The following is a 25,284-nucleotide window of genomic DNA, read 5'->3' on the forward strand; positions in this document are numbered from 1 at the left end:
CTAACTTTACAAAAAACAATATTCTTATGGATCAATTTATTGCTTAATCCAAAAAGTAATATTTTTCAAAAACCTTAAAATTGTATTTAAAATTCTTTCTCTAAGAAGAAAGCAGCTCACCTGCCCAATGCAATATATATAACAATATTCTAAATATTCTTAATCCTTCCAAAGCAGCAGCAATAATAACAACAAAAAGTAAATACAAAGTGATTAAGAAATTATGTTTGTCCAACTTTATGTCCTTAAAAAAAAGTTGTCTTCATAACTATGAGTAAAGATGGTTTGTCCCACTGCTCTCAGCCCTGGACTCATGAACTGGCCACAAAATTGTAATACCTGCGCCTTAGGTACAACCAGTCCAGTCATATTTCATATATACATTTTGGTATACAGATAAAAAAAGGAATAAGAATTTTGTAAGAGCAAGATTCACAGCATAAGCAATATATTCATTTTTTAAAAACAAATTCCAGATATTGTAATTAGGATAGCCAATTCTATAATTGTATTCAGAATGGAAAGAATTCCACCAATTCTAATAATTTGTAGAAGAGAATGTTAACATTGTTCAAACATTTTGCATTATTTCCCTCCTTTATTCATTGTGCATGAGAACAACTTAGTAGAGGGAATATTATTCTCACTCTGAATTGGCTCCATTTTTCCCTAGCCTGCTAAATACACGTATATTGGGCTACGTTCTCAGTCCTCCAACTGGGAAAGCCACTGAACATGCCAGTTAGAAATTATGGAAGTTGTTCTTTGACACTACTAATTAAATCAACTGTAGTCTAATACATCTTGAAAACATCCATAGAAAAATAATGTAAGTGGGAGATACTGTCCATTGCAGTACACAATATAGTGTTCCTTCTCTGTAGGAGCATGGTGAGGGACATAGTACAAAAACATAAACATATAAAGAATTCAGAAACAACTTTTCTTAGATATTTTAATCCTCAAAGATTAAGGCTTTGGTTGTAACCATTATCAAATTTGTCATACAGGATTCTGCAACGCTCATTTCTAAGTAGGCATGATCAAACAATCTTCCATACTTTACTTTAACTACAGTTTAGTGAACAAATCCCAGGGACTAGATTCCTCCAGCATGTTAAAGAAGCCCATTTGATTTCTTGAATTGAGGGCAATAACACTTGGAAGACACCATAAAAGGCACAATTGTCATAAAGATATCTATTTATACACTCAGAAAGAAAGCAAGAAAGATTCACCTCTTGTCCCATTGAGAACAAAATCTGATTCTATATATAGTGCAGCATATATTGGTTTATGCTAAACCATGTTTTATATCCAAGTTGCCAACTTTGAAATAGTCAAACAAGTTAGACTTTGGAAAGCTGCTACTAAGGATCCTAAGCCAAAAACAACTACAGCTAGTCCTTGACTTACAACCATTTGTTTAGTGACCATTCAAAGTTACAACTGCACTGGAAAAAGTGACCTATGACCATGTTTCACACTTATGACTGTTGCAGCACCCTGTGGTCACATGATTAAAATTCAGATGCTTGGCAACTGGCATGTATTTAGGACAGTTGCGGTGTTGTGAAATCATATGATCACTTTTTGGGACCTTGACAAGCAAAGCCAATGGGGAAGCCAGGTTCATTTAACAATAAATGTATTACTAACTTAATAACTGCAGTGATTGAAATAACAACTGTGGCAAGAAAGGTCATAAAATGGAGCAAAATTCACTTGACAACTCTTGCTTAGCAATGGAAATTTTGGGCTCAATTACTTAAGTGGAACACCAATGGTATTTAACTATCTTTATGGTTGAACGATCTCTTAGTCAAGAGATTCACATCAAGCAGTTTGTCTCCTCCCTCCCCCCCCAATTAAGAAAATTAAATTCAAAGTGCTGTGATTAGGGCCACTTGAATGTCAAAAAGATTTGGGGTGCTGGTATTTTACTTTTCTTTCACTCATTTCTGCTTCATTTCTACCACTATTCGATAGTGAGAATGGAGAACATCAAAGTAGCCACAGAACGGAAATGCCTAGAGCCCTATTCTTTCTAGAACAGGGGTGTCAAACTGCCGGCCCGTGGGCCGGAGTGTCACAGAGAAACCACGCCCATCCCATTTTCGGCAATGGGAAAAAGTTCCAATATGTCGCGAGTTTGACGTCGCGAGTTTGACATGCCTGTTCTAGAACTTCTACTCAATCTCCAGGAGTAGAACTGGGTTAGTAACAAGGCTGTGCTATATTTCAGATTTGCAGGGGGAAAAGTGCTTTGGAGCATACAGATATACTTAAGGAGCATTTTTTTTTTGCTTCTTACAGCAGCTCCCCTCTGCATCTCTAATGCAAGCCTAGCAACCTACATGTTTTGTTTGAGGAGTTACTGAGAGATGAATGAAACACCTTTTGTCTCTCAATGTATAGTGTTAGAAGAGCCTGTAGTCAAATCCAGGGTCAATAGTTTCCGTGACACGGTTGTCTGATGAAAAATTATTTTAAATCCATGTATCATTGGTTCTGTGAAGGGCTACTTTAACCCAGCCTGGCCTGGAAGTTGGCTTCCGTAGATCCTTTTTATACACCATTTTTCAGATATATCTAAACAGTATGAGGCTTTGTGCCTTTTACAGGATTTTGGTTGGCTTGTGGCTACAGTTTGTGTGAATGTAGCCAAATGCAGTTTATTCGAGAAAATGTATTTAATTCATCAAATCAGACTTGGTGTGATGAATGAACTAGACCAAAACTACTCACTTTTCTCCTGCTTTTCACATTTACCAGCAGCTATTACTATCCATTTCTGTAGCTTCTGTTTATGCAGCAAACACTGTATTTCTTATCACTGTGTTAAAATAATCTCTCTTATAATGTTTGTGCCACTGCCAGTGGGTGGATGTGTTAGAAATAATATTATTATTTTAATATTAGATAATATATTAGATATATTACCTAATTTATTTCTAATAATATATTAGAAATTATAATATCGGGCTTCAATTATTGATTATTTCCCCCCCAGAAACAATCATTCCTCATTTGTTGATGTACAGTGTAAAATTATCACATCTGAAAACAGATCATGTCAATTCCATCTGTACGTGTTTATATATGTGAATTGTGAATATGTATAAGCAGAGAATGAGCAGTAACGTGCAATGTAGAATGGAACCTTTAAAAAGTGTATTTTAAATCTTCTGCTAAAAATATTTTTCTAAGTGCTTATTTTTTTTAAAAAAAAGTAAGTGCATTTTAATTCTTTAGAAACCTTTTTTAAGAGAAGACCTTGGTCTTTACACACTGGGTTATTTTTATATACTGGAGGCTTTTATTCCTTCAGTGCTGTTTCTATGGATTTACTTTCTGCCTCTTAATGTCTAGTTATGACGCTGATCCTATTGTACTTTACTCATTTACTTATAGATTCTATTTTGCCTAGAAAATGGGAAGCACCGCTAACATCAGTACCTAAAACATCAAGTGATCTTTGATTAAGTGTTATTCAACAAAAAAAAACCACAATATTTTGGCTTTATAGGTATTCTATTGCATGTATATAGAAAAAAGCTTGAGTTAATTGTTCTTGGGGATGTAATGAGACTAATGCTGCATTCAGACACCTATTTGTATATGAACATTATTATTTGCAGGGGGAAACAAGGTGGGTCAGACTGAGGAAAGCAGTGTTGCAGTGGAGTGATGCAAGACCTCCCCTTTTACATTTGTTACACTGCTACTTGCACGCCCGAAAGGGGCAGGACCTATCTTGCAATGCTGCTTTTAACTGAAGCAGAACCCTAGAGATACCACTGTACGGTGCCCTAAATTTATTCCATTTTTCCCAGTCCTAAATTTCCATTACAGAAATTGAATAAATAAATAAATTAGGGGAAGAGGTTATGAGAAGTACTAACTCTGAGTGAAGATCCGATATTTTCAGATTATCATATTATTCCTTTCATGTGGAAGTTGACATCTGAGCAAAGAAAATGGCATACTTATAGTTATAGTTATTCTTCAGCATTAGAAAGATAAACGTATGGCCCATGGGTTGGCACAGTTGATGCCCTTGGCAATTTATGAATGAATCATTTATCAGCATAAATTAGCTAGCGATTATTATGACACATGGTTACTGTTCATTGCAATGCCTCTGTAGAACTTTTTGTTTACGTATATGTATTTATTTATTTTATTTATTTTAATTCCATTTATATCCCGCCCTTCTCCGAAGACTCAGGGCGGCTTACAAGCTTAGCAGTAGCCTTCATTCTATGTATATGCCTGCTTATTAGGGCTTTCACACACACCCCAAGCGGCATTATTACAAAGTCAGCTTAATTGCCCCCAACAATCTGGGTCCTCATGTATGTCCTCATGTATGTCGATGTATGTCATGCAAATTTTTATTTCTTGTATTTCTGTGTATTGTTTATTTTTATTCTTGTTTTATACTCAATAAAAGCAGTAAATAAATGATTTTTATGCAATTTCATTCAAATAATAAATCTAATAAGCTTACAAATGCAGTACACAATAAGACACTGCAATACATATACCGTAATAATAAAAATCATAATGAAAATGACAACTTCATGAATATCAGCCCAGAATCACATTCATCTCCCTCAACTCAGCCCCAAAATCAAATAACACACATTTTCTCAGCATGTGTGGTGCATGAGGGTACAATGAGTGTATTGGTGATATTTGTGGGAGACCCAATTCCATCAGAGGGAGAGCTCTGGCACTGGCAGGCATGGTTTCTGTATTGTTATGCTCTTGCTCTCTCTCTCTCTCTCCTCTCTCTCTCTCTCTCTCTCTCTCTCTCTCTCTCTCTCTCTCTCTCTCTCTCTCTGTGTGTGTGTGTGTGTGTGTGTGTGTGTGTGAGAGAGAGAGAGAGAGAGAGTGTGTGTGTGTGTGTGTATGCCTTCAAGACAGTTTTATTGATTTGTTTTTGACTCCTGGGGACTGACTGGAGTAGTCCCTGAAGTTACCAGAAAGTGAGTGGTTTATTACAAGGGACTACATCTTACTGTATGTCCCCCCCCCACTCCAATTCATGTCTCAGATTGTCTTAGGTACCAATAACAAAGCAATATGTGGCCTTCCTTGTATATCAGATCTGTAATGCTGGGATAACCTCATGACTGTTGGGGCCACCATGAAATCCGAAGCCAATCCTGATCCTTCCTCCATGGTGACCGATTGAAATCATCTACCATATTAAAATATTGGGTATATTGAAACTTTTATTAAGGGTTACATCATGTGTAGACAGTGGGAAAACATAGGTATGTCTCCATTCAGGTTGCACCCATGGACTGCCATCCGACGGCCCATCATTTCCTTCTGTGAAGTGTGGGTTAAAATATTTTTTGAAGGACCATGTGGAAATGATGTACTTTCAGACTTGCAATATTTTGCTAATGTAACCTTAGGATAAAGTTAGGGCTAGTACTTCTAGGCATGCTTCTTGTCGGGACTGCCTTGCACGGCTGACATCAAATTTGCAAGGCTGAGATATTTGCCATGCCCCCATTGCTTTTGTGGACTCAGCTGCTGCTTGTCTGTCCTTTATTCTGCTACTCTTCCTGTAGTCTCCTAAGGTCATTCTCATATATCACTGTGAGAATTTTTCAAGGCATCTGTTAGATAACATCTTTCAGGTTCACTCTGAGCTGGACTGCAACTGTGCAGATTCTGTTGAGTTAGCTCAGGTACAGTTTGGCATGTTTACCTAGGAAAAGTTAGAATCTCTTGGTTGTAAGAAAGTTGATAAGAGTGCTCAAAACTACGACTGTCACTACCTGTTACTTAGTTCTAAATAACACGTGACTGGGCCCAGATAATGTGAATTCATCTTTCAATGGGGGGGAGGGACTCCTCCTGCACTTAAGGAGACAGCAACCTGCCCCCTCCTCTCCAAGAAGCCATCACTAGACTGTACAGTACAGGTGGTCCTTGACTTACTACCACAATTAAACCCAAAATTTCTGTTGTTAAGCGAGACATTTGTTAAGTCAGTTTTGCCCGCATTTTACAACCATTCTTGCCACAGTTGTTAAATGAATCACTGCAGTTGATTTAACCCCGTTAATAAATAAATCTGGCTGAATTTTGTTCACCTGATCATGGGTATGCTACAAATGTCATAACCGTAAAAAATGGTTGTAAGTCACTTTTTTCAGTGCCATTTGTAATTTTGAATGGTCACTAAGTGAATTGTTGTAAGTCGAGGACTACCTGTATTAGATAATTTCCAGACTGTTTAGAATTTTTCCTTCTTGTGGAAGGCTGTAGAGAAGGTGACCATACTGCAGCTTTAAAGGAAGAAGTGGTATCATGCAATCAGATTTCAGGCGTGGGCACAGTACAGGTAGTTCTTGTTTAACAACCGCAATTGGGACTGGCAACTTCATTGCTAAGTGATATGGTTCTTAAAGCAAAACATTATGTGATCAGGATTGGGTATTTGATCTCACTCTTGCTGCAGTTATTAAGCAAATCACCATTGTCATTAAGCAAGGTATAACATGGCCACCACTTGCTATTTTACAGTGAAGCTTTTCCATTGTCTCTGCTTATCAGAAACTGGCTGTGAAGGACCCAAATGGTGATCACGTGAATGTTGGGAAACTGTGTATGCTTGAGAATCAGTCAGAAAGTTACTTTTTCAGGGCCATTGTCATTTTGAAAAGTCACTAAGCAGGGCAATCATTAAGCAAGGCCTACTTGTGTTGGGATGCTTGTGGCTGTGGTGTGCAACTAGGATGGAAGTAGTATGTCCATCCTGGAATTTGATTTCTTAGCAACCTTCCATATCATCAGTCATGCTATCTTTCTGGACGAGCTCATGGGATTGAGAGAGAGGAGTGCTGCTGGTTCTGGTGCTTCTCTTTCTTCCTCTAGTGCAGGGGTGTCAAACTGCCGGCCGCGGGCTGGATGCATCATAGCAAAACCGCACCCACCCCATTGCTGGCAATGGCAAAAAAGTCACGATACGTCACAACACGTCACGTGACGTTGCGGGTTTGACTCCCCTGCTCTAGAACTAATCCCAGTTGGTGTTGATGGGGGAGGAGAAGTCCAGCCCTAACCTCTTAATTAAAATCTACCTGAAACTACTGAGTGGGGTCATCCACTGGTGTGAAGTTAGGCATCATCAATATCCTGATGATATCCAGTTTGTATTTCTAAGTGATGCCATCAAGTTCTGACTCAGTGTTTGGAGTTGGGGAGGGTGTAGAGGGAGAGGAGCAGACTCAGACTCAACCCTAGTAGGACCAAATGGCTGTGGGTTTTGAGGTCTCTTGGATCTAGAAGGGGTTTTTGGCTTTGGTTCTGAATGGGTCAGATAGACCCATTAGATCAGACATGTCAAACACAAGGCCCGGGGGCCAGATCCGGCCCGCGAAGTGGTTTCATGTGGCCCGCGAAGCCATCCTGGAAACAGTGAGGGAATGGCCCCCATTGCCTTGGCCCTGGCCCAGAGACCCTCCTCCTGCCAGAGACCCTCAGATCTGTCCCACTCCTGCCCAGGCCCCCATAGGCACCCTTGATGCGAACGATGTAGAGCTGGCCATGCCCACCCAGTAGGCCATACACACTTTAGCCACGCCCACCCAGTAGGCCATGCCCACCCAGGCCACACCCACCCGGCCCCCTGAGGGCAACCGCAATGCTGATGCAGCCCTCAATGAAATGGAGTTTGACACCCCTGCATTAGATGATCAAATAGACCCAGTAGATAATCCTCCTCGACTCATTATTCCTATTTGAAGAGGAGGTGGTAGGAATGTCTCAGAGGACCTATGCATAAAGCATCACAAGACATGCATTGTTTCCTCAATGCAAGGCACTCGAAATGGAATTTCTATATCACCCATCTCACCTGCGTGACTCTGGGTGGTTATCTGCTAATTATTTACTAAATATTACTAAACCTTATATTCTTGGAAAATATACTCATCTGGCTTTGTACATGGTAACAGCTGCTAGAGTGTTCTATACTTCTTATTGGAAAGCACAAATAATCCCTTAGTCAGAAGAATGATAAACTGAGCTATGGGAATATGTATCAATATCAAAAATTACTTCATATTTTTTTAAAATAAATCTTATAGAATTTGACTCAAGTGGATATCGTTTTTGGATTATAATTTTGCCAAAGGGTTCATACCACATTCATAGTCTCCCCCTTTCTCCAATTTGCTAAATTTGCTATATTTTTCTTTATATAATTTTTTTGAAGATGTTTACATGAATAAAAGATAAACAGTTGGATGTAACTTCTTTAATACAGCAAGAACATACATAAAAGAAAGTTTTTTAAAAAGATGAAAACAAAAAGATGAGAAGCAGTACAATAAAGAGAAGATAATTAAAGATGTTACATCCAATCTTTATAGCAGTTACAAACCAATTTATTATCCTTCCTCCCTAAGATTATATCACATAGTTGCCATCTATTCCATCTTGTTTCTTAGTTTATAATTTATAAACTGAATCATACTTGCTAAAGCTGTCAGTTACTGTACAATAATCCAAATATTATTCTTGAACTCTGATTTCAACTTTCTAGATTTCTATCAATGTCATTTCAATTTTTTCCTGTCAATTTTCCTTGTTTTTTTTCCTGATTATAGGTAAACTTAATAGGGAGTGATTTAAAAACAAAATCATCAGTCTGAGCCCAAGGTCCCCAGCAATCTAAAAATCTAGTTCTCTGGGGACCCCTTATTGCAGGGGTGTCAAACTCAATTTCATTGAGGGCCGTATCAGCATTGCGGTTGCCTTCAGGGGGCCAGGTGGGTATGGCCAGGGTGGGTGTGGCCTACTGGGTGGGCATGGCTAGAGTGCATATGGCCTACTGGGTGGGCGTGGCCAGCTCTACATCATTTGCATCAAGGGTGCCTATGGGGGCCTGGGCAAGAGTGGGACAGATCTGAGGGTCTCTGGCAGGAGGAGGGTCTCTGGGCCAGGGCCAAGGCAGTGGGGGCCATTCCCTCACTGTTTTCAGGATGGCTTCGCGGGCCGCATGAAACCACTTTGCAGGCCGGGCCTTGTGTTTGACATGTCTGCCTTATTGTATCTACCTCTGTCCATTGCTATAAGTGAACAACCACCCTGAAACCTGAATTTAACAAGCCCTTGTAAGCATTTAAAGAAAAAAAAAAGAGAGAGAGTTTGAAGGCACATAAGCAAATGAGAAAGGGGCGATTTTATAGGGATCTTTTTTTATGGATGCCAGTTTGAAATGCACACTGCCGGAAATAGTTTTCCTTGAAGGAGAGAGGGAGAGAGAGAGAGAAAAAAAAACCACTTGTTGAAACACCGGATGATTCCCGCCCCCCCTTTCTCTTTCATGTTTTCCTTTTGGACAGACATTTTTTTTTGGGGGGGGGGAACACCTTCAAAAATGGAACTGCCAGTCCTATTCCAGACACTGCCAAGGCCCCTAATTACTGTTCCGAAGCCTCCAGATCCTCCTGCCTGCCACAATTACCCGAGTGGCGTCCGCCAGAAACGCCCCCCCCTCCTCTCTCCGAAATTCAACAGGAGCCTGCCCCGCCCTCTGCCCACTTAGGTCCCCAGCGAAGGTCCCTTAAAGCAGCGTTTCCCAACCTTAGGAACTTGAAGATGCGTGGACTTCAACTCCCAGAATTCCCCAGCCAGCATAGCTGGCTGGGGAATTCTGGGAGTTGAAGTCCACGCATCTTCAAGTTCCTAAGGTTGGGAAACGCTGCCTTAAAGCACCTGAACATTTTCCTCGCCTCACCACCCCCCCCCAAACCCCCCTCCCTCTCGCCCCGTTTGCTTTAACTCTTCCGGCGTTAATTGCTGTTTCTGTAAATGGAAATGACTCATCTAAGGACGGCTGGGCGGGAGGCAAAGGTGGGGCAGGAGAAAGAAGCCGGGTCTGGCTGGGTGGGTGGGTGGGAATGGGAAAGCGAGGCCGTTTCGACGGAGAAGATGGCCACAACGGTCCAAAGGTCTGAAAGAGGAAGCCCCCCCCTCAATCTCCCCCAGTAAAGGCGGCGACAACCCCCCAAACACACACACACACACACACTTTGCCCTTCCCGCGCTTCTTTCCCCGCTCCTCTCAGGAAGTCCTGCCGAAGCCGCTCGCAACAACAATGAGCCTCCTTCTTCAAAGGAAGCGGGAGCGGGCTCGGCGTTGGGGGACATCCTTCGGCCATAAGCCGGCGGCGTCGGGGCTCCGCAAACATTTGAGCTGTCACCTCTCCGCCGCCCATCTCCGGTGGGTTGGGCCGGTAGGCTTCGCCTTTCTGGCGAAGAGGAGGGGGGGGCGGACTGGCGGGGGCAGCGGAGGAGAGCGAGGGGGAACCGCCGGCAACGAACTGAGAAGAAGGGTGGGGGCGAGGGCGTCCAGCGAAGCCGGTCTGAACAATAGAGAGGAGGGAAAGGAGAGGACGGGCAGAGCCGGAGCGGCGCAGGAGGCGGCTGCCGCTACCGCTGAAGGAGAGAGAGAGAGAGAGAGAGAGAGAGGCAGAGAGGGTGGCGGTGGGTGTGTACGGTCTGGGCGTGTGCGTGTGTGCGCACGCCTTTGGAGAAAGAGGTGGAGAGGAGGACCCCCTGCCACCCCAAGCGGGCTGGCGGCGGCCGCTCCCCAGCAGACGCTGTGGCAAAGGATGGGAAGCGCCGAAGCGGGCTGCTGAAGGCGCCTCCGTCCTTCTTCCCCTCCCTCCTCGGGGCGCGCGCGCTCGCGCTCGCGCTCGGGCGCGTGGCTCTTCGCTCTCTCTCTCTCTCTCTCTCCCCTCCCTCTCCCTCTCTCTTTCCCTCTCTGCCTCTACTCACTGGATATTAACCCAGCCGCCGGGATCGCTGCTGCTGCTGCCGCCGCCGCCGTTCCTGCTCGCGAGCCCCTTCTCCCCGAGCCCAGCCATGAACCCCGCCGAAGGGGCAGCGGAGGAAGGAGCGGTCCCCGACTCGGAGGTGGACGCCTTTTTCCGAACAGGTAACGCGCGCGGAGCGGGACGGCGCGGCCAGGCAAAGGGGGCCGGGGAAGGGCTGGCAGACGGAGGCTTGCCAGCGCCCGAGCGAGACCCGGAGGCGAGGTGGGCGGTGTGAGGTGTAACCTTCTCCCGCCGGGGATGGTCTGCGGAGCGGCGCGCGTGAGCTTCGGTTCCCTTTGTTTTAACGGGGCTTTCCTAATTGGGGAGTCCTTCTTCTGGACTCACGCCTCCTCGCCGACCCTCCGTCTCGTCTCCCGCCCTGTATTGTTTTCCTTGGTCGTTACGGGCAAACACACACACACACACACACACACACAAACAAGAAGAAGAGAAACCCCAACCCCGCAACTTGGTGTTTTCTCCCCTCTGTTGTGGCGCTAGGGCAGAACGTCTCCCTGCCAAACGGGGCTTTTTTTTGTGAGCTGAGCTTTGGTGTGTTTCTACCGCGGGAGGATGGGTGGGTGTGGGTGTGGGTGTGTGTGTGTTGGGTGGGGGGGGGGGAGAGAACAAACTGTTGGCTGTGGATCAGTTGTCCAAGGCAAGGCGAGGCGAGGCGAAGCGAAGCGAAGCGGACGGATGCTGCGCTCGCTCGAATTTCTTACGTGTTGTGGCTGCGTTTAGGGGGGTGTGTGTTTGCCTCTCTGTGTTTTCCTGGGCTTCGTGGCTATCGGAAGACTATTAGTTCTGTTCGTTTATTTATTTATTTTTTTAAAAAGAGGATTTTGCTTTTCACTCGGGGTTTAAAAAAGAGGATTTTGCTTTTCACTCGGGGCGGGCGATCTTCGATCGCTTTTGCAGAACCAAGCGAAGGAAGGCTTGGGTGCTTCCTGCCTCACGGATTCCGCACTACCGTAGCGTTCTCCTTGTTCGAAACATTATAGTTCAGCCCGCCTCACCTCCTGACTTTTAGGCATAGAAGCCGAGTGAGGGATGAAACGATGCTGTAGTGTATAGTGTTTTGCCTTTCTTTGGCCAAGGCAGTCCTACGCTGGCTTTCTGAACGCATCTTCGAAGCTGATGATGTATAGATCAGGTCTGGTGATGGAGCCAGAGGCTTAGATATTAGCCATCTTTGAGCTGCTACTACATATGGCATGATGTTACCTTAGGGGGGGGGCGGTTTGTAAGAGGAATAAGAATTGTGGGCGGGGATGAAGATCTTCAGTAACTACAATTTACTAGTGTGTAACAGAAATGGCTTTAATTCTAGGCTGTCAGACCTCAGTAATTAACATAATTGTAAATACACTTGTGCCTCTTCCCCTCCTCCCCCCAATACCTTACTGCTCTGTAGGTGATGATGATATTGATGTTTTCAAATACAGGTAGTCTTCTGCTTACAACCATTCATTTAATAACTCTTCAAAGTTACAGTGATGCTGAAAAAAAGAGAGACTTATGACGATCCCCTGCACTTGCACCATGGCAAGGGTTATGTGACCAAAATTTGGGCGTTTAGCAACTGGCATGTATTTACAGCGATTGCAAAGTCCCAAGGTCATGTGCAGCTTTCCTGTGGTGCCTCCAACAAGCAAGGTCAATGGAGGAAGCTTTAATTTGCTTAACGACCACAGGATTTCACTTAACGATCACTAATGATCCGCTTAATGACTGTGGCAAAAAAAAATAATCATTGAATCAGGCGACTCATTTAAGAACCACATCATGTATGATAGAAATTCTGGTCCCCATTGTGGTTGTAAGTTGAGGACTGCCTGTAATTTCTGTGTTTTCAGTTTTGACTTAAGGGGTTCTCAAACACTGGTCTGTGGACCAGCACCGGTCCATGGCATGCCAGAAACACGTCCATGCAAACAAGTGAAGCCGCATCCAAGGTATGCAGGCAACACACATAACCACGCCCCCTCCGGTCCTTGGAAAAACCTCTTTCTGTGGAACTGGTCTCTGGTGACCAAAAGGTTGGGGGGCCGCTGACTTAGGTTAGCTCACCAGAATTCAGGTAAAAGTCTGTGGGATTTTAACAATTTATGAATGTTTCCTTGAAAGGCAAGGATTTTCTTGCTGTGAACTTTACACTCGGGCCTTTGAGAAGGTCAACATAAAGGGTATGACAGGGGAACAGGTGTTTGCTTCTTGATTCTGACACCCACAATAGAAGTGTGAATGCAAGTAGCTTCATTTCTCTTAAAAGGGCACAGGAGAAGGAAGGCTTGTGAACTATGCCTGTAAATGCAAGCGGGAGCTTGTTTTCCAATGATGTTCTTAGTCTAACAGAAGTGTAAGAAATGTTCTTCCTTCAGTGTCTTCCTGACCCAGTAACAGAAAGTGGGGAAGTATTCCAGGCAGTTGTCATTAAGGAGTGCAAAGTATTCATTACTTTCTTTAGAGGGAGGCTTGACCTTTCTACGTGGGGGTTGTTGTTTTTTGCTCCTATGGTGACAGTCTGCTTTGCTTTTCCAGCTGCTTTGCTTTTCATCTTAAATTCAACCCCGATCATCTGTCCCATCCAAGGTTCCTGCAGTCACACCAGACCTTCACATTATCCCCACAGCTTTTCAAGCAATTTATTCATGTTGGTCCAGTGTTGGACTTCCCGCCTTACTCCCCTGCCATCCATAGAAGGTTACAGCCCACTTATGGGAATAAGCTTTGATCTCAGAGGATAAGTATAATAAGATATGACTGTACTTGTATCTCATGAACTTCTTCTTGGAACTGAATGATATTTTCATATTGAAACTTTAACCGGGAAACTAGCAAACCAAGTGCAGATTTTTCACAGATTTCTGACGTACAAATGGGCTATGTATGGTATAAAGTGGGTCCCCAACCCTTGGTCTGTGGACCAGTACCAGGCCACGGCATGCCAGCAACCCATCTGCACAAACAAGCAAAGCCCCATTCGCGGGATGCAGGCAGCACAAAAACCACGTACCTTCTGGTCTGCAGAAAAATTACTCTCCATGGAACCGGTCCCTGGTGCCCAAAAGGTTGGGGACCTCTGGTATAAGGGATACTTCTAAATTTGTACAAATCTTACCAAACTCAATATCTTTAATTCTTTTGCTGTTTGTTTACTTTGAAAGGTAATTTCTGAATTCTTTTTTGAAGCAATAGTCTGATGAGACATTTCTGGCCAATTAGAAATTCTGTACTGAAATAATCTTGTTTATAATTCAGATTAGGAGACTTGTGGATTTAGTATGTGTGTGTATGTGTGGTTTTGTCATTCAGATTCATTCAAAGAAATATTTGGCGTGCTGTGGATAAATAGTGACTGTATTCCATGCAGGAATTTATTATTAAGTCATAAACACAAAAAATATTCATTTGAAGTCATCAGATAAGGTAGAATTTTAAATTAAGGAGAACAGTAGACAGTGAGAAAGATCCAGTCTTCTGACTTGGGTTTAAAATTGACAAAGTCACATTAACTATTATTGGAAAAATCATTTTCCTAGAGAAATTCTCTTTCAGTTTGTACAACTTTTCTACATTGTATATGTAGATGTTCAACATACTTAGATTTGTTATTGTCAGTACTGAGAGATGCTAGGAAAGGGGATGAAGTAGAAGAGAACAGAGCAGTGAGTAGCTTCTTCAAAGAACATAGTGAAGAAAACTTTATAAACAGCTAAAAGCCCTCGTTAAATGAAAGAATAATAACTAACAGGAATGTTCACTGTTACTAGGAGGAATGCTATTTAAATAAATAAATGATACATTAAAAGAAAGAACTGGGGGCCTTCAGGCTATAATATCAGATTTTGATTTTGAGGTCTTCTCAGAACATTTTTTTAGCTACAGACTAAGTGCACAACATTGCATTAATAAGTCATAAGATGGTTTCTTATTTGGCTTAGTTTGCTATGTGAATATACCCAGTATGGCCTATTCTATACAAACCAGACCACAATGTCTTCTTTGATAAATAGTGGTTTTAAATCCCTAGTTCAGTGTCATGTGTGAAGTCAGCCATAACTTACCAACTACACTGAAGCACCTAATGCAGGGGTGTCAAACTCAATTTCATTGAGGGTCGCATCAGCATTGCGTTTGCCTTCAGGGGGCCGGGTGGGTATGGCCAGGGTGGGCGTGGCCTACTGGGTGGGCATGGCTAGAGTGCGTATGGCCTACTGGGTGGGCGTGGCCAGCTCTACAGTGTTCGCATCAAGGGTGCCTATGGGGGTCTGGGCAGGAGTGGGACAGATCTGAGGGTCTCTGGCAGGAGGAGGGTCTCTGGGCCAGGGCCAAGGCAGTGGGGGCCGTTCCCTCACTGTTTCCAGGATGGCTTCGCAGGCCGCATGAAACCACTTCGCGGGCCGGATCCGGCCCCCGGGCCTTGTGTTTGACATGTCTGACCTAATGTATCTGACAGTGGTTTGAATCCTGGAGGTGTAGATTGCTCTTAAAGATATTGATGGATTTTATCTCCTTGAATGGGGCCAGACCTAAAAAGTCCAAGAAATTACAACCATCACTTTTGCTTCTCCAAGATCCAGTAATTCTTCTAAAAAAAGTGGCCATAGCTTTCAGCATGAAGGGGAGCTTGATTCTGATTGCCCGAATTGCAGAAATTGTAAGAGGAGAGCTATGTAAAAAAAAAATCCTTCTCAGATGCAAAGAATACCTAGAATGCAGAGACTGTACCGCATAGAGATAGAGTGTCTAGATACTCTTATGAATCTAAAAGTGTATGCTTTTAAAAATATTTGTTATTTGGCAGAAAGTGCTACCAAAGTCCTCCTGATTACTTGTAGAATAGTTGTTTACCTTACTTTGGTCCTACTCCGTTTATTAATATCGTAATATGTTCCTTTTGTATGTGTATATCTTTGAGTCAGTGCCTGGTGCCTGCCTGAAGTAGTCCCTGCACTTTTCTCAGAAGACTTTCAGATGTGCTTTGCCCTTACCTTTTTCCTAGGGCTGAGATAAAGTGACTGGCCCATGTCACTCAACTGGCTTTGTGCCTAAAAAGGGCAGAGCTCATGGCCTTCTGGTTTCTATCTGGAACCTTAACCACCACACCAAACTTGCCCTCAATGTGTAATGTGTCCAGCAAGCAAGTGTATTCACTGGTATGTTCACCAGTTAGTATTTATGGTTCATGTGATCCTATCTTTAACAGAGGTCACCATTCTTCAAAGAATATCTGGAACCAAACTGAAGGAGCAGCTGTGAGTGTTCTATAATTTGTCAGGTCCTCAGGTGAAATATACATGACAACTTGATGAGGTATTATTCTGCCTATGTCAGTTTCTGACTCTGACAGAACTATGGAGTCCCTTTTCCTGCTCCTTGAACCTTTTAACGAGTGATAGCAACTAATGATTCTGGGGCACTTTGCATGCAGAGCATGTTTTCTCTCACTGAATCGGTTCTACTGGATGTCAAGCAGAGCCCTTTTCCCATCATCTTCCATCTGACGCTACTCTGAAATAGACGTATTGCAGGCTTTCTGTATGCAAGGCAGATGCTGTATAAACTCCCTTTCCCTAAAATGCAATGCAGCACCGTGTCATAGGCTCAGTCGGTTATGGGCTATTGAAAACATAAGCATATTTAAGGCAGAGGAGCATTGGTGGAAGAGCAGATGACATTGGTAACACAAACACCCACATGTCTTGGCAGCAGTTGTAAAACAAAAACAAATATATTGCACAAGCAGGCTGCTATTACCTTGAGACTAATATGCTGTCAAATGCCTAGGTAGTTAGGAAAGACCTAACAGCATTGGGTGATAAATTAGCACTGAATGATCATGATATTATAGAGACCATGAAAACCATAGTAGTAATATTTATAGTTCATTACAATATGGTACAGTGGGGCTGCCTAGAGTTTATTTTTTAGTGTATACTATAGGCCACCTTTCTCATGCATGTGACTCTGGGTGACTCACAATTAAAACAGAATTAAAACAGTAACAGAATAACAGGGTTGGAAGGTACCTCAGAGGTCTTCTAATCCAACCCCCTGCTCTTTTATGACTGGTGGACTTCAACTCTGAAATCTGGTGCTATAAGTACTTTGCAAGATACTAGAGTGTGTACGAAACACCACTCTTCAGATCTCTAATGGAGAAACGTCTTGTTCCTGGCTTCCTCTAAGTTGCTTTGAGATGCCTCTCCCTTTGTGTGGACTTCTGAAGCATTGTGATGCATGTACACATACACAGAGACAGCAAGGAATAGCTTATAAAGCAGCTGCTCAAATCTGGAAAAAGAGGTGGCTACTTTAATTGATTTCCTTTGTAAGCCATCTCATACATTGTCAAGAACCTCTTTCATACAGCCAGACCATCTACACAGTAAGTTTTGCTTTGTCTTCCTTGCTTCTGTCAGGTTGGATTCTATGCTGACTTTATTCTTGTATTTGGTTCCACTGAGTCAGGGCTTGATTCAACTGTGATTTGTTGGTCAAATTGCCTGGTTAATGTATTGTGAAGCCATAAGTCATGCTTTACAAATCAGAATTACTAACCAGAATTGAACTAACCACATTATGGCTTTTTAAGTCTGCATATAGATATTTTAAAAATAAACTGATTAAATCTGAACAGGTCACTCCCATTTTAATGCTGTTAATTCTCTAAAAATAATGTTTACTCATTTGAGCTCCTGTAGTACTTTTATGTGAGCCTAATATTAATGCCAATATTATTTCCACTGCAATAAGAGTTTGTAGAAAAATTGGTACTAGTATCTTCATCAGTTTCTTCTTGAAAACAGAACAATATTTTGTCGTAAATTCAATATTTATAACAGAAAATGCCAGAATAACACAATACAAATGCCCAAATGCCAAGAAAAAGGAATTATTTTATCAATGCAATGTAAGATGATCTCAGATGATTGTTATGTGGCTGTAGGAAGTTTTATGACCAGGCATTATTTTGAATGACAGGATGGAAAACATTCTCTTTTTTATAAAGACAGGATTTGTTCTCTTTGTAATTATTTTCTTCTTTCATTTTTCTTAACTGTGTCGGGTTAATATTTTACTGATATTATTCATATAGGGACAAATGATTGGCAGTTCTATTACTAAACAAGTTGGAAAAAAATGATCGGCAAGAGGTTGAGTTGTATATTTGATCAATGCAGCTTCTTGAAATTATGTCTGTTGAAAAGAATGCCTTGAGGCTGAAGAACTCTGAAACTCTTAATAAGTCATAGATGTTGATTCAATATGCTTGTCTCTGGTGGTGGCTCCTGCACTTCAGGATGTCATGATTTCTATGCTTTCAGACTTTGTAATTGATCAGGTCAGCTTTCATGTTATGCACTAATCAATGAGTCTGAGGTCCAGAAGAGACAGTAATATTTTGGCTATGAATCTCTGTGTCAACTTTAACATTATTGCAGTCTTCTCTGCCTGCATTGCAAATCAGATGCAGATGCACACAGTACATTGATAAATAGAGTTGAAAGCTTCAATGATTTGTTTGCTGTCAGATGGGCACTGAGCTCTGTAACAATCTGGCCACATCTCCACTTCCTTGTCTGTTAACGTGTTAGAAAGCAGCCATGGAGGGTGAATGCAGGGGGCTGTGCACCAAATGTTCTTCCCTCTCTACCTGCAAAATTCTGCAAGCATTCTTCAAGTAAAATAATTGTCTTTGGTTATTATGACTGTGAAAGGATCTCAGTGGAAGATTCCTTTGAAAGAATATCTCTTCCCTGGTTGCTTGTGAGACAGACAACACATTTAACAAAAGCAAATAGTGCACTCTGTGTAGATGATTGGGGAGCCTGGAAAAAAAACAGGATTCCTAATTGTGTGGAGGAATTCTCTGCACAAAACAGGCAATCAACACAGGTTGCCTGTTGGTTCCTTCTTCTGTATGTTTTCCCTCTGCAAATGCAAGCCATGCAAGCATTTTTTAAGCTTCTAAATTCAGTTTTATCTTTGCAAATCGAGCATAGGCAAATTCTTTCTGAAATTGTTTGTCAGTCCTAAAGGTAGTCCTTTTGACGATGTATCATCTTTCTCAAATTTTGACTGGAGGAAGCAGACAGTTGTTGAAATGGTGAACATAGGGAATCTCCATCACATTTGATCCAGTGTCTCTACAAACAGGCTCCATCTTAAACCTGGGAACAAGACTGGACTTATTATTAGGAAAGAAAAGGTTTGATTGGGGTTTTACACTTGATATTTCTTAGATATATCTGGTCATTCAACTCTGAATATCTGTCTGCTCAGGAATTTAAGAAAACTAAAATGTATAGCATTGCTTTTTTTCTTTTTAAGAGGGCAGTCACCAAACAGCTTTGCCTCATCCATATCCCAACTCACTTTCTTCTCCTTTTGTGTCCACTTACAATCCTGCTTCCTTGTCCTATATTCTCCTAGTTCTTCACTTTCCCATCCTGTGTCCCTTGTGTTCTTTAACTTTTCTCTCTTCTTCCTTCGATCCATCATTCTCCTTTGTCAATGCCCAGCCATCACATGCTTCACTGCCATGGGCCTCAACAATATGGCCACTAGTTTGATAGCCAATTCTTTATTCTACTGTCCCAATCTAGGATCTTCCCCTTCTTATCTCAGAATCTGGTGCTCTTTCTCCTCCCATCCCCCAGCCCAGGATTCATATTAACTTCTCTTCGGTGCTTGTGGTGTCTGTTACAGAAGGGGATGATGGACAATGAATCCTCTTCATTGGGGTTCACTAGAACAATGGGGAATGTGAGAATGGACACATTTTGGTAGCCCCAAAACTAATGAGACTCTTTTCCAAAACTGAAGTTGATTACATTGCATATGCATGGAACTTTCACCCAAAATCAAATGTGATTACTGTCCAGTCATTATTAATTTTTTTTATAACTTATAAATTACAATTTTGGGTCCTTGGCGAGTCTGTTTTGAAGACTACATGTAGCCTTATGTTTTACTTTTGGTTTATGGGGAAAAAACACCCGTTGCAAATACTGAGTTTGCTTACCAACCACAGTGTTTGCTTAATGATGGCAGATTTACTTAATGACAATGGTGATTCACTTAATGACCATAGCAATTTGCTTAACAACCGCTGCAAAAAAAAAGTAATAAAAGGCTGCAATTCCGGGCTCAAGTCAGGTTGTAATTTAAGATCTACCTGTCGTTCATTATTTGAAACATCAGCATGTCAGCTAGGACAGTTTGCTCTCTGTATTCCTTCCCCTGACTAAACTGCATAAAGATAAAGGGGTTTATGGAAGGGATTTTGAAAGCACAACGTGAATAATGCAAAGCAGGCCTGAGCACAGAAAAGTGCATGCAGATGCAGTGAAGAAGTAAACTCTGCTTTAGTAACCACTTGTATGCCACAGTCCTTTATTAGGCCATTTATGCGCTTCTTTTCTCTTTAAATAAATGACCTGCTCTTTTCCCCTCACAGAATAAAAAAAATCATTATTTATTTAGGTAAAGGTAAAGGTAAAGGTTCCCCCGCACATGCGTGCTAGTCGTTTCCGACTCTAGGGGCCGGTGCTCATCTCCGTTTCAAAGCCGAAGAGCCAGCGCTTGTCCGAGGACGTCTCCGTGGTCATGTGGCCGGCATGACTAGACGCCAAAGGCGCACGGAACGCTGTTACCTTCCCACCGGAGTGGTCCCTATTTTTCTACTTGCATTTTTACGTGCTTTCGGACTGCTAGGTTGGCAGAAGCTGGGACGAGTAACAGGCGCTCACTCTGCTACGCGGCACTCGGGATTTGACCCGCCAAACTGCCGACCTTCTGATCGACAAGCTCAGCGTCCTAACCCACTGAGCCACCGCGTCCCTATTATTTATTTAGCCTTTATTAATTTATTTATTAAACATACAGTCTGCCTTTCCTACCTGAACTGAAGATATGCTTATTCATGTAGTTCCCCTCATTTCATTCTCACCACAATGATCCTGTGAGGTAGGCTGATGGAAAGAGTGCGACTGACCCAATATTCTGTGCTACTGTAGAGTGGAGGCTTGAACTTGGCGCTCTCTCTTCAAACCTAATGCAGTAGTTTAGCTACTACATCACTGGCTTTTACAATAATCCCCAAAACACAGCAAAGATAAAAGCATGAAAATCCAAAATGAGCTATCAGTGAGCAAAATTAAATGACAATTGAGTCCAATGCTTAAAAAAAAGGATAAGAGAAAAAGACCATGTCATCAAAATAATCAAAGAACAGAGACACCAGTCTCCTTCTCATATATTTAACTGGGTCAAGTAAAGCTTGTGTCTTATAGGAACACCCTAACCCAATCCCCGACAAGATTATTTTAAACTCCCAACAGTTCCAGGGCTATATGGGGCTAAGCTAAGTATTTCAGTCAGTCACATTGTTCAAATATATTTGAAATGATTAAGAAAGCTTTAATTCCCTCTTGAACTAATGAACTAATGGGAATTCTGTGATCTTTATTTCATTCATGGGTGGAAGGGAGAGTAGAAAGAAAAGCATGGATACTATATCACTAAATTACACACACGCACACACATGCACCTCGATCAGGCCGCCTTTCTTTTTGTAGTGGCCGGAGGCCTTGAAAATGGCTGCTATCCTATTAATTGAGATGAGGATAATGTGCTGCTGGCAGAAAGGGATAAATCTTTAGCACCGAGAAAGAACCAATTTTATCACCCATGGTGTGTGAACATAGCTACTGAGAAAAAGGCCTAATCTTTTCAGGCAGAAGTTTCATGTGTTTCTTATCTCCAAAGAATCTGTCTTTGTATCTTGACAGGAACCAGCCAAGCCTCTGAAGGCAATTAGGTCTGCAATAACTTAATTAATCGCAGAATAAATGTTTTGCGCAAACACTATAGCCCAGTTTGTATTATAGTAGAAAAAGGTTAGTTTTATCCCCAATGATTGAGAGGGGGGTTTTTTTGGGTGGGGGGGAGGGTTCATCCCATCAATTATGCAGGAAGGAGTACCATAACCTCATAGTTAGCCCTGGAGTGCTGGAGTGAAGTCTCAGGAGCACTGTGGGAATTTTAAATAGTTTCACAGGAAATAGAATGATACTAGTCAAGGGGTGCTGTGGAAAAAATTACTAGATACTAATAATGAACCAATACATTCTGGGAACCTCAGGGGCACTTCTGAAGTCCTACCTACTTAGTCATCCAAGTAAAAGAGAAGGAAATAAAATGGATAGAAAATCAAGATTGTCTACTACAGAATTCAACAATGTCTATGCCGCCTTAGCCCTAATAAACTACAACATTCAAGGTAAGCCTACTTTTGACAGCCAGCTAATGAGAAAGAAGTGATACAGTGAAGCTTTGCCTGTAAAACCTCATAAGATATTAAACACCTCCAGAGGAAGTGGATGAGGGCTGGATTGCTAAAATGGCAACCATTCACAGTCCCTGCAACTGAATGTTGCTAGAACCTTCAATAAGGAGATAATGACTCAGTTAGTAGCTGATCAGGTTTTTTTTTTATTCCATTTATATCCCGCCCTTCTCCGAAGACTCAGGGCGGCTTACAAGCTTAGCAGTAGCCTTCATTCTATGTATATGCCTGCTTGTTAGGGCTTTCACACACACCCCCAAGCGGCATATTACAAAGCTTAATTGCCCCCAACAATCTGGGTCCTCATTTTACCTACCTCGGAAGGATGGAAGGCTGAGTCAACCTTGAGCCTGGTGGGATGCGAACCTGCACTAATTGCAGGCAGCTGGTGTTACTTAAGGAGGCATTAGCCCACTGCTCCACCAAGGCTCCAGGTTAAACATAAGCTTATTGAGAGACAATGGTTTGTCCTAAAAGTGCCCAAGGTCAAGCTGGAGACATTTAGGATTCATCTGTGTGGCAAGATTATATCCAGCTCTAACCAGCAGGTTTTATTCTGACAAGAAGCAACCTAGAACTAAGGAGAAATTTCCTGACAGTTAGAACAATTAATCAGTGGAACAACCTGCCTCCAGAAGCTGTGAATGTTCCAACACTGGAAGTTTTTAAGAAGAGACTGGACAGCCATTTGTCTAAAATGGTATAGGGTTTCCTGCCTGAGCAGGGGGTTGGACTAGATGACCTCTGACACCCCTTCCACCACCACCACCATCATCATCATCATCATCATCATCATCATCATCATCATCATCATCATGGATTTGTACTATTGTCTAACAACACATGGAGGGCCACATTATCTGCTCAGGAATCAGGGATACCTTCCTGGTAAATTTTCAGAAAAGATTCCTATTCTGGATTCCTATCCTGATGACATCTTAATTCAGACCAAGGCTTCCACAGTTTTTGTCAGTGGATGTATAGATGTTCATTTCCTGGTAAGAAGGAGGTTGCATCCATTGCCCTTTCCATGAGCTCTGCAAATTCAGTTGAGTTAGTTTGGATCTGGTTTTGGCTCAGGAATGTTTCTTCCATTTTTGGGTCTAAAGTTTACAGAAAACAAACTATCTCTAAGATGGAACATGAAAATCAGCCTCATATTCTCTCTTTACAACAGGCATGGATTTTGGCTTTTATTTTGTTAGTGCAACAAAACTACTGTAATTAGGTATACAGAGTGTTTTTTTATCACATTATGCTTCACTGAGGATAATGAAAAGGAATTATCTTCATTTTAGTAGTAGCAATTGGTAGGTTGAAGTGCCTGGTCATTTCTATAATAGAAAATATTTTGTGGGGTCATATGCCCTGAGTAGGGAGAAGCAGGCTTTGCTGCTCAGTGGGAGGCAATGATTGTTCCTCTAATATGAAGATCAGCAGGATATTAAGACACTTAACTTTGTCTGGCCGTTCATGCCGAATAAAGGGCTGGCAACTCTTGGTTTAGAGTGGGAGTTTCACCAGTGCTAATGATAATCTGTATTACTTGGAAGTTTTGAAAGATCTCTGCGATAGAGTCAGTATTACAGTAGACTGGACTTTAATGTTTCAGAACAAGGGGCAACCTTTTCAAAAGGGAGGCATCAGAAATTAGCTAATAGAGAGGCTCAGTATTACATTTTCCAGAAGCTCTTCTTTACTAAAGACAGAAGGAATCAGTGTGTAGAAACTAATCTGTGTCTTTTAGGATTACGTGGGTATAGATAAAAACTGATGTGGTAGTTCTCTGTTGAAAGACAGTGAGGAAGAATTATAGTGCATGTTAGTATTTTCTATTTTCCAAGATTCCTCCACCTTCTCCTTCCCCACTGAGATATACAACTGATGATACCTGTGTACTGATGATACCTGACTCTAACAGATGTCCTCACCTAATAGCTACATGTACTGTAGATATTAAAATATATTTAACTTTTGTTTTACTCTGTGTTTCCACGATTAGCTTCCAGTGATTGAAAAAATAAAAGTTTTAGAGCCTTTGTGGTCACATCAAAAACAAAGTTAAGTGCCGTTAGTGAGTAGATTTGGTGAACATAAGTTTCCAAAGGATAGGTAAATTATTTGACTGAGGGTTGTCTGTGGTCTTTCTCCAGTGGCAACTTTTATTCTATTGGGTTGCTATGATAGGAGGACTGTCACAGCAGTGATTTGTGACTCCTAATAGGATGCTTTTACTAGGGCTAAGGTTATGCCTTTATTTATGCCTCCAATTATTTGTGGCACCGGTGAGATGTGGACCCAATGGTCATAGATACCAGTAGATATAGTTCAGATTGCATGGATAATTTATTTGATAATTTATCAAACTTGTACTCTACCCAACTCTCAACACCTTTGGCCAGCTCACCACACTCAAACAAATTACAATTAAATCTATAATACATAAAAAAATAAAGATGAAAGATGGTAAGCATGATGTCATGAAGGGGTCTAACCAGAGGCTTGGGTGAAGAGTCAGGTCTTCATGGCTCTTCTAAACAACAGCAGAGCATTGGGATCTCAGGTGAAGCCTTGTTCCTGAGGGCAGGCATCTCTTTCGAGATGGTTTGTATGTAGTGCTGTTTGTGTATGCAGGCCATGCCAGCTCATTTGACATATAGGTCAGATGGGTTACAACCATAGGTTCAACAAAGTTCAAAGTTACCACTGTGCTGAATGAAGGAGACTTATGACTCTGGTCCTCAGAGTTCCCACCATCTCAATGCCCCCGTGATCACCTGATTGTGGTTTCTGACATTTCCTGCTGGCTTCCCTCAAGCAAAGTCAATGGGGAAGCTGGCAGGAAGTAACTTCTGGTGCTTTTTCATCCACCTATGCTCTGTAGTGCTTGTCTGCAGCACCCCCTGCCTGCCATAGTACCTGCACACCCACCAACCTGCTTTCCTGGGACTCCTCTCTCTTCCTGCTTAACAATCTGTATGGTTTTAGATTTATGAGGGTGACTGGGACTTCCAGAATTGCCATCGCTAAACTATGTAGTCACATTACTTCGCACTTTACAACCACCTTACTTAG

The 25,284-nt window shown here is 42.1% G+C and overlaps 1 protein-coding gene across 4 annotated transcripts in view; it reads left to right on the plus strand.

Moving 5' to 3' along the window:
• Positions 1–10,902: 10,902 nt before the first annotated feature.
• Positions 10,903–25,284, plus strand: part of KALRN (kalirin RhoGEF kinase) — a gene marked incomplete at its 5' end in the record, with an annotated part of 564,822 nt that continues 550,440 nt past the window's right edge. For all 4 annotated transcript variants that reach the window (XM_081316371.1, XM_081316370.1, XM_081316372.1 and 1 more), the window contains one exon: positions 10,903–10,975. In XM_081316371.1, coding sequence (XP_081172497.1) covers positions 10,903–10,975 — 73 coding nt within the window. The remainder of the gene's footprint in view (positions 10,976–25,284) is intronic.

Source organism: Vipera berus (genome assembly GCF_964194415.1).
Source record: "Vipera berus genome assembly, chromosome: 1".
NCBI lineage: Eukaryota > Metazoa > Chordata > Lepidosauria > Squamata > Viperidae > Vipera > Vipera berus.